General features: G+C 27.4%; 3 protein-coding genes across 3 annotated transcripts; 2 read left to right on the top strand and 1 right to left on the bottom strand.

Moving 5' to 3' along the window:
- The first annotated feature begins 558 nt into the window (after positions 1-558).
- On the top strand, positions 559-3,817 carry LOC128960176 (sodium-dependent glucose transporter 1-like). The gene is made up of 5 exons (XM_054306246.1): positions 559-868; positions 1,659-1,782; positions 2,094-2,531; positions 2,601-3,353; positions 3,798-3,817. Exons 1-5 carry the CDS (start codon positions 704-706, stop codon positions 3,815-3,817), a joined length of 1,500 nt encoding a protein of 499 aa, XP_054162221.1. The 5' UTR covers positions 559-703.
- Positions 3,818-4,081: 264 nt separating this feature from the next.
- On the top strand, positions 4,082-6,714 carry LOC128960177 (peroxidasin-like). Its single transcript, XM_054306247.1, has 9 exons — positions 4,082-4,169; positions 4,242-4,760; positions 4,992-5,093; positions 5,175-5,427; positions 5,537-5,831; positions 5,898-6,091; positions 6,168-6,245; positions 6,302-6,471; positions 6,542-6,714. Exons 1-9 carry the CDS (start codon positions 4,082-4,084, stop codon positions 6,712-6,714), a joined length of 1,872 nt encoding a protein of 623 aa, XP_054162222.1.
- Positions 6,715-6,931: 217 nt separating this feature from the next.
- LOC128959392 (uncharacterized) lies at positions 6,932-11,907 on the bottom strand. Its single transcript, XM_054305334.1, has 2 exons — positions 11,741-11,907; positions 6,932-11,666 (listed from the first exon to the last, which is right to left on the bottom strand). Exons 1-2 carry the CDS (start codon positions 11,826-11,828, stop codon positions 7,015-7,017), a joined length of 4,740 nt encoding a protein of 1,579 aa, XP_054161309.1. The 5' UTR covers positions 11,829-11,907; the 3' UTR covers positions 6,932-7,014.
- Positions 11,908-19,708: the final 7,801 nt, after the last annotated feature.

Here is a 19,708-nt window from a genome sequence, read left to right on the forward strand (position 1 = left end):
TTAATATTTATATATTACAATGATTTTTTAAAAATTATTGTTTTTCCCATACAATAGTTCAGTTTCTACTAATAACACAATAATATACTTGTTTTAATGTGTTGTTGCATATAATAGCAATTACAGTACAACATCATAGCGTGTACTGTATATCATAAAAAATATGTTGTGTTGGAAGCCTTGAAACATATTGTACAACACATACATACAGATAGACAGTTATATTATTTTTTACTGTACTTTATATACATTATATATACATGTATTTATGGTTATTTAATGTTTTCAATGTATTAGTTATTAAATATATATTGTTTATTAAGCATATAAAGTATATATGTTATATACCGCTATATATACAGTACTATTTCTATTGCAAACAAATATATCGTTTAAAATTAAATAAATAACATATCATTAATTTTTTTATAGCTAATTCAGCTAATAATTAATTAAAGAAATAATATTAATTGATTATTAAAGTAATACTATAAAACAATTTATTTTTTATCAATAAATATGTAAAATAAAATTTATCATGAAAAGTTTTTCATAAGTTACCAAATGCTAACCAATATTAATGTGATATTTTAAAAATATAATAATATATGTTTATTTAATTACTGTATTTGCCATTTTTTAATAATGTAAATTTTATTTTCAAAAAAATAAAATTAAACATTTTGATTATCTATTACACAAAATGACCATGGTCTTTTTAAAATTAGTGCTTAAAAGAGCCAAACGGATACTATCGTCAACTAATTGGTCTTCAATAAGTCATCCATTATTTATTACAAATTATCTAAAATTAATTAGTGATAAATATATTTATACCGGCATTATATGCTTAATTCAATTGTCATATGTAAGTCATATTTTCTAATTGTTTTTTTTATTGAAAATATTCTATAGTTTTACTTATCTATTACAAACAAAATTAAAGTTTATTAAATCTAAAATTATATACAAAAATATATTAGTTTTACTATTTTTTTAAAAAAATATATATAACTTTAGTTAAAAAAAGTGACATCAAAGTTGTTAGACATAATTTATATTATAACTAAATTAATAATACAGTAAATTGCAACGTCATTACAATATTTGTTATAAATATCTTATAATTATTATATATATAATATTATATGTTTATTTATAAAAAAAATAATTTAGCAATATCCTTATTATATTATTAATATTTATAGTTGAAAATTAATCTAATTATTGTCATATTGCAATACAATGTAAAGACAATAACTTACAATTACCTAGGTAACCTAATTATCAGTTTATTGCTAAAAATTTTAGTTTTTATTTTTATTACTAGTGTTTTATAACTTATGTTTGAATACAATTTTTACATATTGATGTCATACTTAATGATTTTAATAAATATTAATTACAAAAAAAATAATAATAAAAAGAATAAGACAAATAAAAATTTGAATTGTATATACATTTGATTACATATTATTTAGTTAATAATATACAATTTAAATACAATACATTACAATTCCAGTCTATTATTATATAAATATACTGAATATTGTTTTGTTTAATTTAAAATAAAGATAAATAAAATAAGGAAACATTATTATTATTATTAAAAAAGATAATAACAATAAAATATTTCTTTTATAATAATCAATACTAAGGGCTACAGCTGTTCATCATTTGGTCCTTCGTTTGTAGATTTGAAACACATATTTAATTCATCAATGAATGAGATCTCAATCGTCACGACATTCAATAGCTTCGGATATATGGTTGGATCGCTTTGTAAGATATTTTTATTGCATTTTATATAATACAGTACAGTATAATAAAAACCATAATAATATAAATAGTTTAACACAAAAATAAAACATAAATATATATACATCCGACACAAAAACTTTACTTAAATAATACAATACAATACCAAAAAAAAAAGAATAAAACAAAATACAGCATAAAAACTATGCAACAAATTATAAAATATTCATTAATATAATAGTAATGTTTAGCTATTAAATTAAAATTAACATAAAATAAAATCCTAATCCTTATAATAATAAAATAATTATAGTAATGTTTTGATTTGATTTGAGGTGGTCTAGTCATTAAGCACATCAACAAACGATTAGCACTGGTATTATCATTGGTACTGATGTCGGTGTCTGTCATAGCTATACCACATTCACAACATTTACAACAACTTTATTTATTTTTCTGGTTGTTTGGCTTCGGTAGCGGAGTGTATGTTAATGTCAAGTATGTGTGGCTAATAGATATGTGGCAAGAGTTTAGTGCACCGATACTACATTTGGCCGGTTTTATGTTCGGCATCGGACATACATTAGGTCCGCTTATTGAGAAATCATATCTTACAGGTGAAGTGCTCAACGATTTTCATGAAAAACATGGACTTCTTCACAAAAACAACTTAACGGCACTCGAGGAGCATATGCTTGAAGTAGGGTTGCCTGAAGTGAGACGACAAAAACTAGTCACTCCTTTCCTTATTTGCGGTTTATTTCATATCATAAGTATGTCAAAAAATATGTCATATTTTGAATAAAACAAACAAAATATTTAATATTTATTTATTATTTCAGGTCCCATACTATTGACTATAATATTTAGGACACGCGGCCCGAGTCGGTCACGCAATGTTAGCATCAGTGGCAACAACAACAGTAACACCATTAGCGCCAACACTGACAACAATAGCAATATTAAGGATGAAAGTGATGATCAAAATAGTTTTCAAATAATAGCTAATAATACAGCAAAAACTAACGGCTCCGTTACCTCAAACGAAAAGGTTCGAAAAAAGCTATTTGAGACCCTACCATCCCAGAAAATCACCATGATCATTATGCTGGCAGCACTGTTAGCTTTTTTCAGTGCCGGCGAAAGTATATTTTTTGCATTCAGTGCCACATACTTTCAGTATATTCCGCTTAAATTGAGCGCCGGTAGTGCAGCACAACTCGTATCGATGATAGCCTTGACGTTTACCGTAAGCCGTGGTGTGGCCATACTATTGGCCATTAGGACTTCACCGCAACAAATCATAGCTATATTCCTATCCATACTAATAGTCTCTATGTTTATGTTGTTTTTTGCCACCAATTCACTACCCCTGTTATGGCTGTCCGTAATGATGATGAGTTTCGGCTACAGTCCTGTCTATGCGTCGGTATTTGCATTTATGGGCCGTTATCTTGAATTTACTAACAGTCTTAACACTGTTATGTTGCTCAGTGCCAATAGCCTTAATCTTGTACTACCGGGCCTTTTGGGTACTTATATTGAAGTTATGCCAAACATATATTTATTAACAATGCTATTCTGTACAGTAATAAGTATTTTAATATTTTTGTTATTACTTTATAAAATCAAAAAATTTAAACAAATATTAGATTTTGATAAACATAATAAACATGTTGTTGATTTGTATGATAAAATATAATTTTTTAAAAATATAATTAAAATAAAAATCTTTAATTGATTTATTATATTTTTGCATTAATAAATTATTTCATGTGTAATATATTGTATTAATCTATTAAGAAATATATTCATATTGTTATAATTTTGTATAATTAACTAAATTTTATCAAACATAGTATAAACTCAATTGAATAGTACCGGTATATTACTATCATATATTACAATCATTAATTTTTACAAAACTTGGATAATTTTCAAAAAATATATAATGATATCAGTACATTAATTACCTGCAAAAGTATTTAAAAAATATAAATAATTGTTATTTAGAAATTTTTTTATTTATGCACAAATAGCAAATATTACATCCAGATAATCTAAAACAATTTAATTGTTAATTTCTATTATCTTAGTTTTAAAATTAAGATTAAAAAAGGACTTAACTCTCAATTTTTTTTAAGGTCATTACATACTTAAAACCATATTTTTGTAGTATTAATAGATAATATTAATATTTAAAAAAGTAAATATATAAAAATACAATAAATTATAGGAATAAAAATATTCTTAATACTTCATTTTAATTTACTAAACAGTGATAATTGAAAGTTTAACAGAAAAAGTTATTTAATTTAATAAAATGGATAATCAGCAGTTAATTGCTAAAATTATATTAACTATTTTAATTATAACTATATTGTCTGTAAAATCATTGAATACATCAAATGGTAATATTTAGAAAAATAATATATATATATATATAATATAAAAAGTTATCATAAAAATTATTTAATAATTAGATTTATTAAACAAATTGAATGTCGAAAAATTGGTTGCCATAAAATATGATCACAATATTTGCTACGAAAGCGGTCATATTAAATGTAATTTAATATCAAAATATCGTACATTGGATGGCACGTGCAATAATGCTAAAAATCCTTTTTGGGGCAAATCAAGCGCATGTTTTTCACGTATTTTGGGACCGGCCTATGGAGACGGTATAAAGTCGCTCCGGTTGGCACACAATAAGCAACCCCTGCCAAACACCCGTAGCATAACTAATGCACTTATGCCCGACAAATCGGTCTACGACACCAAACTGACCGGTATAGTTGTCGGCTACGGACAGTTTGTAGTTCACGACGCATCGCGTGCCAGAGGACAACCAGGAGACACGTGCTGCGGACCGCCATCCAAACGGGATCCCGAATGTCTATCAATTGATATATTAAGTCCCGATGATTATATGACTAAACAATGGAACCAAACTTGTATGGTTGTGTCACGTGACTTCTATTGTACTCCCTGTGCTAAAGGTATGTATAATTTTTTGATAACAATTATAGGAAAAATACTTACATTTATTTGATACAGTATATTCTATATGTGCAAATTCATATCATAACACAAATTAGATAATTTCACTATAAATAAAAATATATATAATTAATAATTTAATAATTTTATCATAATTTTGTTGTAAATTTATTAGTTATCAGTTTTTTTGTAGTCAAAATAATTAATGATAATGTAATAATGTACTACAGGTGCTCGCGAACAAATCAACGATGAAACACCTGCTATTGACTTATCACATGTTTACGGCCAAAATGATAAGGAATCGCAAGAATTAAGATCAGACAGCAAAGGTCAGTTAGATTAACATTGAAAACTACCACAAGTGCACAGTTAGTACTTATATAATATATTTATGATTATTTAATCATTAGGTCAGTTACGTGTTGCTGTTGACACCACAAAAGGTGAGTTTATTCCACCTCCCGCTGACTTTCCATCATGTAATCCACGCGCGGCACCCGATAACTACAAGTGCTTTCACACGGGTGACTCTGATCGGGGAAATATGCATCCATTGTTGCAATCATTTCAGGTGACATTTCTCAGACGGCATAACCAACACGCACTGGCATTACTTAAATTGAACCCACACTGGGATGACGACCAAATTTTCCACGAGGCCAGGTATCAGTAAAAATTATATTTCATTTAATAACTACTATTTTTTATTATACAGTACTAATTGAATTAATAAATACTGTCTTTAAAACTATTATATAAATTATATTATTAGACGGATATCTATTGCTGAACACCAACACATTATATATAATGAGTACTTACCGGCATCTTTGGGACCAATACTTACAAAAATATTTAATCTGAAAAGTTTGACCACTGGTTATACACAATATGATCCGGAAATCAATTTCATTACAGTCAACGAGTTTGCTGTAGGATCAGCCCGTTTTGGACACTCGCAGATCAATGGACCGATCAATTTGGAGGCTAATGGATGTCCATTCAAGCGGGCAAAAGAAATGTTGCGTAATAACTATTACGATCCAACACTTATAACACAAGGAAAAGTATTTGAAATAAATAAAACATTTTTTGAAATCTATTTTAACTATTTTTTTGTGTATTTTAATTAGGCTGGTAGTATAATAGCTGGACTGTTACAGGATAAGGCCGGAACAGTCGATCAATATCATAGTGTAGATATTGATAACTATTTTGGTCAACGACACGATACTAAAGGTGCAATTGATTTGGCCGCTACCGATATCATGCGTAACCGGGATCACGGAATACCCAGTTATACAAACTTTTTAGGACTATGCTATGGGTTTGTCTAAACAATATTATACATTAATTACTATATATGGATGATTTTACCATTTGTTTTATTTATTTTTATTTAGAATTAATATTACATCATGGAATGATTTGACCCTGCTCATCACTGCTAATAATGTTGATAACATTAAAAAATTTTACAAGTATTAATTTGAATAAAATTTTTAAAAATATTAAGTATTAATTATTTTTATTATAGTCACTGGACAGATATTGACCTACATGTGGGTGCAATGCACGAGTCAAACCTATGGGGCTCACACATGGGTCCCACTTACAGTTGCCTAAATGGTATTCAATTTAATAAACTAAAGTTTGGCGATCGATTCTACTATGAGCATGATAGTCAATCTGGATCATTTAATAAAGGTATTGATTTTTTTTAAATATACAAATTAAAACATTTGATTAATTACTAATATTTAATTTGTATTACTAGATCAACTCAATAATATACGCAAAGTAACAACTTTGGGAAGTATTATATGCAAAACTCAACGAATTATACATAAAGTACAGAAAAATGTTTTCATTCAGCCATCCCTTAGAAATTCATGGGTTGATTGCAATTCATTGCCTGAAATTGATTATAAATTATTCAGTGATTTATAATAATCATAAAGTGTACTGATATTTGTCATAGTATTGAAAATATTCAATATAATATACAATCAACAAAAATATGTAAAAATAAAAAATGCATTTTTATTCAAAGTTTTTTTTTCATTTAAATATTATAATATTATAAGTTTTCTAAAAAATTAATAACATGTTATAATAATATTTAATATCAAATTGAGATAAAATGAATTGACAAATTAAATGTTAATATGATTTTTATAATATAATATGGTAAACAAAAATAATGATTTTGATTTTAAAATAAATCAAATTCAGTTAATCAAATAATTATCAATTATTATCATCTCTGTCCTCTAATTTTGTTGTGAATCGTCTAATTTTTGCTGATCTCTGCTCCCAATCCTCTTTTGTATTAATCTTTAAATCACTTTTTTCCAATCCATACTTATAGCTTGCAGGCCATGTCTCTACCTGTCCTGCCGTACCATTGACCACCCGTTCCCAAAAGTTGACAGCATCGGCACTATTTTTATGTGTTTCGGCGCACTTATGTATGAAACTTTTGATGCCTTTGTTCACATTTTTGAACGCATTGTATGTTTCCGTCCATATGTTACGATAACCATCGGTACCCAAAAGTTTTGCAATAAACCGTTGGTCCCGATATTGTCGTATCTGTTCCACGCGTGACTGCTTCTCTAGCTGTGAGATCGGGTGTGTGTTTTCAGTATAGAAAACGCCAGCAGTTATTTCGGTATCGCTGAGTGGCACACATATTATACGCCAAAAACATTTCGGTATATTCATAGCCTTTCGAGGTGTTGCCGCTGTTTGCGGTATAGTATCGGGACAAACACCTGATAGTACAATACCTGGTCGCGTCCGCAACATTTCGAGTGTATGATTTTCAAGTGTACGCCACGGACCACGTGCTGTGAACGGATCCTGTGGTGCGATGACAGTCATCGTGTGGACCAAACTCTGGGCTTCGGGTGAATATCGGAAAGCATTTGTCGGTAATATTGGTTGCATATTATAGTCGCTTCGGTTATAGTCGTTGATTGTCCATTGTTTATCATCCAATAGTTTACATCTATTCGCAACATACCGTTCCTCTACATCACTATTATTAACATCTAGTGTCTGATTGTCATTAATATTATTGTCTCGTGTGTGAACATAGGCCGCAAACTGTGGCAATCGTTTACGACTGTCAAACCTTGATATAAAGTGAAGCTTTTCATCTGGAAATCGGGTCACAGACTTGATCCGTAACAATGATTTATTTCTTGCATCAATCAGTTCGCATTGACCGTCAATAGGTCGGCACTTGACATCTCTTGCATTTTTCCAGACATTTCTGTGACCAGTACTCTGGCACTGAATTCTTGGGAGAGTCGGCTCGTAACCCGTGCGACAAACAACTGGACAGTACGCACCAACAAGTGTAACATTGCATCGGGACATCCCTATCGGGTCGGCATAAATTATATCAGGTATTTCATGACACGTATTAGATATGTCTCGGCATTGGTAATTATTATCCAATTCTTGTCCATTGGCACACAATTTATCAGATAAATAGTGTCTCAACGACTTCAATACCTTTCCCGCCGATAGAATAGTATAATTATGATTTGGATTTAATACTTGTAGGGGTAATGAATTATTTGGCATCAATTGTGTAACATTTCGGATCATTTCCACTCGTTTTTTAAGCTGAGACGCGAAAGTCGGTATTGTCTCTAAAACTGACTCTTTTCGGGCATTTTGTCGGACAGAATCAATAAATGTAAGTCCAATCGACCGGTTATTGTCTCCATCACTATCAGCTCTATCTCTATTGATTCCATCAACCGATCTAACACTGCGCTGTTTTGTCGAACCCGACATACGGCCGGCATTTAACTGTTCCGACTCGCGGTTGTCATCTACATTAGGCTGTCCGTTATAAAAGTCATAATCATATGGCGAATACACACTAAAAGCATTGTTAGCTTTTGATCCTTTTCTTCTATTATCACTAACTTTATCAACATTTTTATTTTCATCTTCAAATTGCAATGGTTTACCATCACTGCAATCATTTGACTGGTTTGTCATTACTCGATGTCCAGGTATCTCATTATCTGACATAATCTTAATAAATAAGTCTACGTTTTCATATTCAGTGACATTTGCTGTCTTCAGGTCCGACTCTTTGAAAAAGTAGCAAAACATTGACGATTCCTGTGTGTCGTATACCAGTGCTGTGGCCACACATAGCTGTTGCTGAAGACAAAATTGCAGACATTTGAGTCCATCGATTTCGCCTTTCAATTCATAAGGCGTTACGTCTGAAGTAAACATTTTCCACGGGATTCGCTCGAAAGCCAGATATTCGTAGTCTTTAGGAACCATTAATAGTCCCGATCTTTCAGTATAGTTGGCCTCTTTGATGGCCGGAGACAGTAAAGCACTGTCAGAGAATAGGGCGCACTCACCGGTCTCTTCAATGGCCGTAAACTTTCGGCAAAATTTACACTCATTTTCGGCGTACTCTCGGCACTGATCAACGGTTAGACCTTCTTTAATGACTACAGGATTGCCTACATATGTATAGCCGGGAAATTCCTGTATCAGTGAATGATTTTTCGGCACCGAAATCACAAAACTATGGTTAGATCTGTTCTTCGATCGGATCCATTTGGGTGTTGATGTAAAAGCAAACAAATGGCATATCTTTTCTCTTTTATCAGTGCTATCACTATCAACACTGTTATCCTTAACTCGTGTTTCGTTTTGAACGGATTTATCTTCAATCGTAACATAACTGCAATTATTATCTTTCTGTTCAATACATTCATAGAAACATTCCTCTATTTCGCGCACTGGTATGCTATCAATTGGTCTATTGTTAGCCATTGTCTTGTAGCCGATGTCATCAAATCTCCATTTATTATTGTCCGCAAACATCGATAAGTGTTGCAAACTATTTGAATTGGCTTTGACAGCATTGACACCATAGCCCTCTTGTGCGTCAAACACCCGACACATGGACTCAATGGGATCATAATCGACGGCCTGACAATTGGCCATATCTTTGATGCACTCGTGAAGACAGTCCCAAACGTTGTCAACTTTTGTCGTGTATAACTCCAGACCAGAAACCATACCATTGTTTGTATGAATCCATTCGTCATTTATTAAAACATTCTTCGGGTTCTTGACAACTAAATTGGTCTTATCTTCACTCAAGACATCATTTATATCTAATTGATCGTAGATATGACACATACCTGTGTCTAAGTTATAGCTAAAGGCCAGACACTGTTGCGATTCACTGCAAGCTTTATAGCACTGTTTAGATGCTATAATCGGCAAAAATTTCAAACTTCGATAAGGATTGGATTTCACACCAATATTAGAGTACTTAATCCAATCCAAGTTCTCGCAGATATCACACGGTTTTCCCGCTTCCGTGCAATTAAAATATCGGATGCCATCATCTTTTGGTTTCTGATCTCTAGATCTGGTATTAGGATCTGTCCTATTATTCGGTGTCAAAAATTTAGTGTCTGGTTTTGGTGTCGTCCGATAACTGTAATCATCAACTGGTGGTTTGCCGGCTATAAAATCAGCCCATTCCTCGTCAAACGGATCAATTGTTGTGGTATCTGTCATACTTGTTGTTATAATTGGTTCAGTGGTTGTACTATAACGTCGACCATAGCTTCGTGAGCCATCAATTCGAGATCTATTAGACTTTTGTGGAACATTTGGCGGTACTTTCCCTTTGAGTGCCGTTACAAACGGATCCTCAGTTGTAGTTGTAGTCACTTCTTGGCTGTCATCGAATATTAACCATTTATTTGTGTCAACACTTCCTGGATCTTCATTATCAGTCTTAATCTCATTGTCGCCAAACTTAGAAAACTCGTTGTCCTCATCTTGATCTTCATTATCATCAATTGCAGCCATAGTTGTCGTTTTAATCCGGTATTTACGAGTCGGAACTTTTGGACGTCTAGTAGAGGTTGTCTTTATCACCTCATATTCGTCACTTTCGTCACTATTGTCCTCAGGTTCGGGTTGTTTTGTCGGACGCTTTCGTTGACCAATCGGTTGACGTGATTTTGGTTTAGGTGTGGGTCTTACCGGACGTTTCTCTTCAATTGGTTCATCAAAATTATGATCGAAATCGTCGTCCTTTTCATCAATTAATTGGTTATCTGGAGTTTCATTGATACGTGGCTTAGGTCTTGGCTTTGGTCGTACTCTTGATGTCTCCGAAAAGTCATCCACCGGTGCTTCTCCTCTGCGATCAGTTTTTTGATAAACACGTCGGTCTTGTTGTTGTTGCGGTCGTTGTCTTCTCTGATATTGATCATCGTTATCGTCGCTATCATCTGACTTCTGTTGACTGAAATCTATTTGTTGCGACTCTTCAGGCAGTCGTTGATTTTGATGTCGATGCTGATGATGACCACTTATACTTGTCTGCCTGTTTTGCCCGTACTCACCGTATTGACGATTGACTGGCTGTTGTCGATATGATTGGCCATAAGTTTGAGGCAATTGTTGTCCCGATTGAGTTTGACTATAATCTGGATATGATTGACCACTTTGTGCACCAGTTTGTTGTCCATATTGTTGTTGTTGGTATTGATCATACGACTGTCCCGCAGTGTAAGCATATCCTTGCGTTACCGGTTGACCACCAGGTTGTTGTCCGTATTGCCGATAATTATAACCCGATTGATCTACAGTTTGCTGATTGCTATTATAGCCAGACTGTTGCTGTTGACCACTATAACCATTGGCCGAATATACCGGTGCTGATGTCTGTGTTTGAGATTGACAATTGGCATTATAAGGCCAGTCACAACAATCACAACTGGGATTAAAATGAGTTCCCGGACCGCAATTAAATGAATAGGTGGTACCCGTCACACACCTGTAAAACTTTGAACAATCGGTAGGATCGGCATAAAAGCCATCGCCTAATGGGTTTCAACAATCAATTTCAATCATTATATTTTCAGTTATTATAATTACTTAATCTGATTAAACTTACTGTTACTTTCGCAACGAAATGTCCAACAATTAAGCCATTGACCGATAAATACAGTTAACAAAAGTATTTGTTTAATATTTTTTAACATTGTTTTTTACAGTTGAGTAATTTTTTTAAAATTAATATTTTTCATTTAATGTCATTTATAAACTAATTTTTATATTTCATGAATCATAAGTTATGATATAAATTTATAAAGTATTATTTTTTTTATTTAAAGTTAATAATATTTTTTTTGACAAAAATTACTATAAAAAATGATTGCCTTAAATATGAAATCATTTATTCATAAATATATTTGTGTTGTTTATAGAAATAAAAATGTTATCATTTTATTTAAATAAACAAAAATATTTTTTATAAATACTTTTAAAATTAGTAATCTAATTGATTAAAGGTCTATTCATTTATGGGATTAATAGACAATTATAGTAATTTTTGACAATTTGTTTAATCAAAATATTGTGTTATAAACATTTGAATTGAAGGTCAGTTTAAATTTATCTTAATTTTACATTAATAATTAATATTATTTTAAAAAAACAATTTGTTGGAAAATTACACAGAATTTTCGTAACATTGTATACAATAAACAAATTGCAAAATATTAATTTATTTCATAATAAAATGTTATTTTGAAAGAAACACATTGTATTGTATATAATTTTGTCAAAAAAATATGTTTATTATAAATATTTTATAGATTTTTATTGATTAGTTCTTATTATTTTACACTTGTATAAGATTATTATAAACTTTATTATTAATGCACTTTTAAGTTATTAATTATGAAAATAATACATAATTTTAATAATATAATATAATTATCATAAATTAATTTACGAAAATTCAATTTGATAAATATTACTATATATATTATATAATCTATTTATGTCATATTTTATTCATCAAATTATTATTAATTAAATGAACAAAAATAGAAAATATTAATGATATGCATTTATAATTTAGTAATATATATTATCTATACTTATACTGTATTTTAAGTAAAATAAACAGTATATAGAAATAATTTAAAATATATTAAATTATATTCCTGTTTTCAAATGCCATGTTTATTATGCAAAAAAATATTAATTAATTTAATTATATAAATAAATAAATGATTAATTTTATATTTTCTGATTTGTTACGTTCATAGTTTATAATTTCTTATACACTTAAAAAGCAATAATATCTTAATTAAATTATTTTTCAAACTAAATAAAAAAATTAGCTAATCTAGGTTCTAATAAACTGTCATTATTATTATCACTATCACTATCAAAGGTGCTATTTTAAAAAAATTGAATAAATATTAAATAAAATATGTATTAAACTGTTATTTAAAAATAAGTATATTTTAGCTTATCATGCTTTACAAATTATGGTTTTATTGATTTTTTGTGCAATAAAAATAACAAAAATATTAAAACATAATAATATATATTGCATATATATTATAGTTTTGTAGTTTATATTATATAATTGGTTAGTACAGGACAGCCCATGATGGCCATACCACACCCCTCTAAAGGTTTATATAAGAGTCAACCGAACCCTATTTGGTCTCTTGGTTTTTATGTGTCACTTAGATTTACTCTGACATTTGGGTTATATATACTTAGTTTATATATGAGTTCCCTGAGCCCAGTCTCTTAGACTGAGGATTCTCTTTTACTCAACATGTATTCTACTTAGTGTTTTACATTTGTTAACTAATATTAATAATCAACAATAAAGTTTATATTATTATACAATTTAATTGTGCTTTAATAAACAATTCATACAACTATACTGGTGCTGGTGAGTGGGTGGCGCACGAAACGCTACCACCGACTGGATCGGCCAAATCGGCCGATCATTGGTTTCAACAACTGGACGCGATTGGCGAGTGCTCTACCTTAATGACCAGTTGGACGGCCGGTGCAGCATTCAAAAGCCGCTAACCCGAGTTCAGCGCAGCGCTTGTATAACACATATATCGGCTAAATATATGTTATGTTGTATTTGGTGGAGATCGCAGTGGTATCGATTTTAAAAGTACTCTCGTAATACTATACATCATGGACTGGTATACATTATTAATTTATCTTTTATTAATTATTTTATTAATGAAATTAGGTATCAACTGATCCCTATTTTTTATATGTTTACTATTAATTGCGAAAAAATTCTATTTTATATATAAGTGTTAGTATTAGTGTTTTAAAAGTCCTATAATATTAAAAATCTCGATAATTATAAAAAATTTTTTAAAAATAGTTTAAAATATAACATATGTTTTATTGTCTAAAATACGAAAATTCTTTTATTTGCTAAAAAATTCAAATGCTTCTAAAATTTAATGGGTTTATTGCTTTCAAACTGCAATTATTTTGTAATTTTCACACAAAATCATAATAGAAATTATGTTAACTAGTGAGGCTACGGTCATCACTAATGCCGCCGTTATTATCACTATTAATAACAAACTTAACTTTGGACGGCTAATTAAATAATATAACTTGATCTATATATAATGCTTTATCACTTATAATTATTTTTAATAAAAAATTCTGATACTTTGCTTTTTACAGAATTCTAATTGACATTTATATTAAATTTGTAACCAATATTTAATTATTTAAATATTAAACAAGTTTAATTGTACTTCTATTTTATAAAAATGTGAATGATTTGTCAAATTGGCCAAAACGGCCAAATCTGTCATAAAAAGTTAAAAATAAATATAAAAACAGGTAATTTATAAAAAGTAAAAAAAACAAGTTTAGATTAGAAAAGTAATTTAATTTTATAGGTACTGTAGTTTAATAAACAATTTTAGAAATTTTGAATGATAAAAATATAAATATTGCCTAATACTATTTGTGAGACATTTAGCGCTATAGTCTGCACAATATAGGAAATAAAATAATTGCATGCAAAATAAAGTAAAAATAATGTTAAAATGATTAAAAATATTTTGTAATAAAGAATAATAGATTAGCTAAGATATAATTTATAATAAAAATTATATGTATAAGATTGAATGAATGTAAAAATGATTAATCAATAATAAATAGATAAAAATGAAAAAGTATAAATGAAAATACAAATTTAAATATGCGCATTTGTGTTCGGCTAATCAAGTTAAATAAAAAAAGGTTTGAATAAATATAAATGATTGTATTTAAAAAAAATACAAATAGGCAATTATAATTTAAAGTTTTACAAGATAGTTTATGCCTAATGGACATTTGGGTCAATTTTATCAGATCGGCCAATTTGATCAAATTGTCGTAAATAGCCCTAACATAAATAGTCGGTTTAATTTTGAATTAGAGTAAATATTGAATAATATTTACTTAGAATAAATATATATAAAACAGTATTCTATAATATAAATTAAATATACTAATGAAAAAGTAAAATAATTAAGTTAAAACATTAAAAAATTAATTACTTAACAATTTTTAAAACTTATTATCGGATATTATATTAAGTAAAATAAAATAAAATTATAAATTGATATAAATTTTCATTTATTAAATTAAGCAAAAATAATTCTCATAATAATACTTATTTAACAATAATATTAAATATATTTAAGAACCACAAAGTAATTATATAGAATACAAAAATCATATATAAATAAATATAACTACACAAAAATAAATATTTTAAATAAAGTAGTTATTAATTCTAATATTATATTATGTAATAATTATTATTTCTATCATTTTAGTAATAATTTTGAATTAGTAATAGTAGTAATTATTATGAAGATTTCAACTAATTTTAAGGAAAAAATAAATTAAATAAGTATAAAATAATCTTATCTAGTATAAAATAAAATTTATTCAAAATATACAAATAATTAATAAATATTAAATTTATAAAAGGAAATAATTTAACAACGGTTATTTTACAATAATTAAAAGAAATTATTTAAATTTATTTAAAAATTATATAATATAATACAAATTACAGAAAATATTATCGTATAATATAAAAACTTATAGCTTATTATTGAAAAAATGGCCAAATTGCCCAAATTGGCCATATTATTAAATTGTTTAATTTTACAATTTAAGTTTCAATTATATAAAAAAAAATATTAAAATTAAAATATAATTAAACTTAAACAATAATTTAGTATTTTTATATCATAAATCAGTTTTTTAAAAATATTTTAAGAATTAAGAAATACTTATTCTGTTTTTTAATAAGAAATAACTAATTTTTAAAAATGTATCTACACATTACACTATGAATATAAATAATTTTAATTTTATTAAATGTTTTACTAATAATTAATTTTTTAAATATATATATATATGAAAACGTTTATAAAAGTTAAATTCAAATGTTAATGATATTTTATTTATAAATATTGAGTATTTTATCATTAAAAAAGTATAATAGTCATCTACTCGACGTTAGTATCCATTTGTTTCAAGAAGTCATTGTTGGTATTATTGAGACTATTATTAACCTCAATGTTACGGTTGGCGTCAATATCTACAAAATTGATCTTTCGTATGAATAATTTTCGACATACCATTTATTATTATCAAGACTTATATCACTGACAAGATATGCATCGAATCATTATTATCTTCATTGGCCACATATTCAGCCATTAAGTTGTTAGCCATTGTGTTGACCATACCGTTATAAATCATTTGGTTAACCACAGACTTACTACAAGTAATCGAGTGCATCATAAGTTTGGTATAACGTTATTCATCTATTTGTTAATTTACAACTATATATCAATATATAATAAACTAAAAATATATAACTAATGATAACTATAAATCAAAAAATTGTTTTTCGTACTAATTAAAATTAGTATATACATTATAATTATGTAATTTAATATTTATAATAATTTTATTTTTAAATTTTTAATTTATGGACTAAATTGGCATTTAATATACAAATTTTATATTAAGTGATTGTCATACAAAATTGACCAAATTGATCGATTTGACCAAATTGGCCAAATTTGATAAAATGTTAGTTTTTGTGTGGACATAGTGTGCCCACTTCACCCAATTTATGTAATAGGTTTTTCACCTAAATTATAAGTTTATAATTGTAATTAAAGGTTTTCCCCTATTAATTATAGTGGAATTAATTACATTGATTGTAAAAAAATTAATGTTAATTATATATAATCAATTTTCATATTATTATGATTGTTTTAAAATTTTATATTTTTATTGTAACGGTTGGCTTTTATTTAACTGTGGGGGGATAAAACATAATAATATATATTGCATATATATTATAGTTTTGTAGTTTATATTATATAATTGGTTAGTACAGGACAGCCCATGATGGCCATACCACACCCCTCTAAAGGTTTATATAAGAGTCAACCGAACCCTATTTGGTCTCTTGGTTTTTATGTGTCACTTAGATTTACTCTGACATTTGGGTTATATATACTTAGTTTATATATGAGTTCCCTGAGCCCAGTCTCTTAGACTGAGGATTCTCTTTTACTCAACATGTATTCTACTTAGTGTTTTACATTTGTTAACTAATATTAATAATCAACAATAAAGTTTATATTATTATACAATTTAATTGTGCTTTAATAAACAATTCATACAACTATACTGGTGCTGGTGAGTGGGTGGCGCACGAAACGCTACCACCGACTGGATCGGCCAAATCGGCCGATCATTGGTTTCAACAACTGGACGCGATTGGCGAGTGCTCTACCTTAATGACCAGTTGGACGGCCGGTGCAGCATTCAAAAGCCGCTAACCCGAGTTCAGCGCAGCGCTTGTATAACACATATATCGGCTAAATATATGTTATGTTGTAATATTTATCAACTCAACATTTACAAAGACAACATTTACAATAATAATAATAACAGTAAATTGTATATTGCTAATTTTTTGTTTATTTTCAAATTATTTATTTAGATAATGCTATTATGTGTTTTATTTTTTATTATTTAATTATTGTTATATTATAATAGAGATTGTTTCTTTTATAAAAAATGGCTAAATATCAAAATCTAGTAGATTTATAAATAAAATTGTTAAAAACAAGCATTTATTTTATTTTTTTAGTTATGTAAAGATATAATAATTTTAGTAGCAAATAAATTAAATATTCATGTAATAAAAATCTAATTTATTGTACTTTAAATATTGATTTATTTAATTATATACTAGGTTAAATTATTATAATTTACTCGTTTGCTAATTTTCTTATTTTCTATTAATCAAATAGCAAGTGTTATAACATATACAAATTATGATTTAATAAATTATTTTTTAATTTTCATTTTAAATAATGATAAATAATAATACTCATATTTTAATTGCTGCAAATAATGTAAAATATTTATTTTTAAAAATTTAATATATTTAATTATTTGTTAAAATATAAATAACTAATATTTACATTTTTAGGTAACCTATTATACTTTTCTAGCATATAATTCATCTACAAATAAAATTAATATAATTAATGGACCAGATTTTAAAATACTGCAAATTTTACAACAATTCTTAAATTTTACATATGATATAATAAATTGCAATTTAATATATGGAAGTAAATTGCAATATAATAATTGGTCCGGAATTATTGGTGCCATTCATAATAATGTAAGTTTTATTTTCAATTAATATATACTGTAATTAGATTTACGTTTATTTAATTAGAATAATTTTCAATAAAAATAAAATTATTATATTATATTATATTTTAGCAAGCTGATATAGGAATTAGTACTGTTACTATTAATTACGATAGAGCTCATGTAGTTGATTATGTCTATCCATATTTAGTGGATACCATATCATTTACATCACACATACCTACATATTGTCATTCAGTAAATATTTTAGGATTAATTAGTCCAAGTGTTTGGACATTATTATTTATATCTATACTATGTATTTTATTATGCTTAAAATTATCAATATCATTATTTAACTTTAAATGTAAAACTACTATATTGTGGATGATTATGACAATAGGATTTTATCAATCATGTAATCTTAAATATGTTAAATTATTTTCAATAAAATTATTAATGAGCACCTGGATGTTAGCGTGTATAGTATTAGGTACGGCTTATTCTGGTACTATTTATTCACATATTTCACAGCCAAAAATGTGCATGATAGATACTATTGATAAACTTGTCTTTCATGTTAAATATAATCAACATCGTGTTATTGTTAATGTTGGCTCTAATGTATTGTCATTATTATCATTATCAAAGGTATTATAATAATAATATTGTAATATATTATAAGATATTAATTTAAATTCTATATTAAAGGCTAGAAGTTCATCAGTATTGAATGAGCTAGCTAATTATGTTGAGTCAATTAATTATAGTGAATATTTTCAATTTAATAAAACAAATAAAATATCATATATTGGTCACCGTAGAGATCTTATAAATGAATTAATATTGAAAAATATAACCAAACATATTGTTCCCGATAATAGAGATCAGTCGTCTATATCGTTAGTTTTTGATACAATTGTTTTGAACAAAAACTTTCCGTACAAAACATTATTTAATAAAATGTAAGTCATTTAACCGTTAACTTTATTTATATCAAAAATGTTAATTGTTTTATTTAATTTTAATTAAATATAATTAATAGATTGTCTCGATTAACATGTTCTGGTTTTATCCAATTTTGGTACTATAATGATCATAAAATTAATTACAAAATTATTATTGAAAATAATAATAAATTAGTCATTGAGAATTTTTTATTTATTTTCAAACTATTTATTTATATGATTTTATTATGCATCTTAATATTTACATTAGAATTATTAATATACTATAAAATATATTGTCGATAATTCACATTTTATAATAAATGGAAAATTATTAATATTAAATATTTTGTTTATAACATGTTTTATGTGCAAAATTTTTAAAAATCAAACAATCATTTTACTATCTAATTTAATTATAATGCTAA

The sequence above is a fragment of the Oppia nitens genome, unplaced genomic scaffold, assembly GCF_028296485.1.
Source record: "Oppia nitens isolate AA-2021 unplaced genomic scaffold, nextdenovo-longstitch-racon4-pilon3 scaffold4_pilon_pilon_pilon, whole genome shotgun sequence".
NCBI classification, from domain to species: domain Eukaryota; kingdom Metazoa; phylum Arthropoda; class Arachnida; order Sarcoptiformes; family Oppiidae; genus Oppia; species Oppia nitens.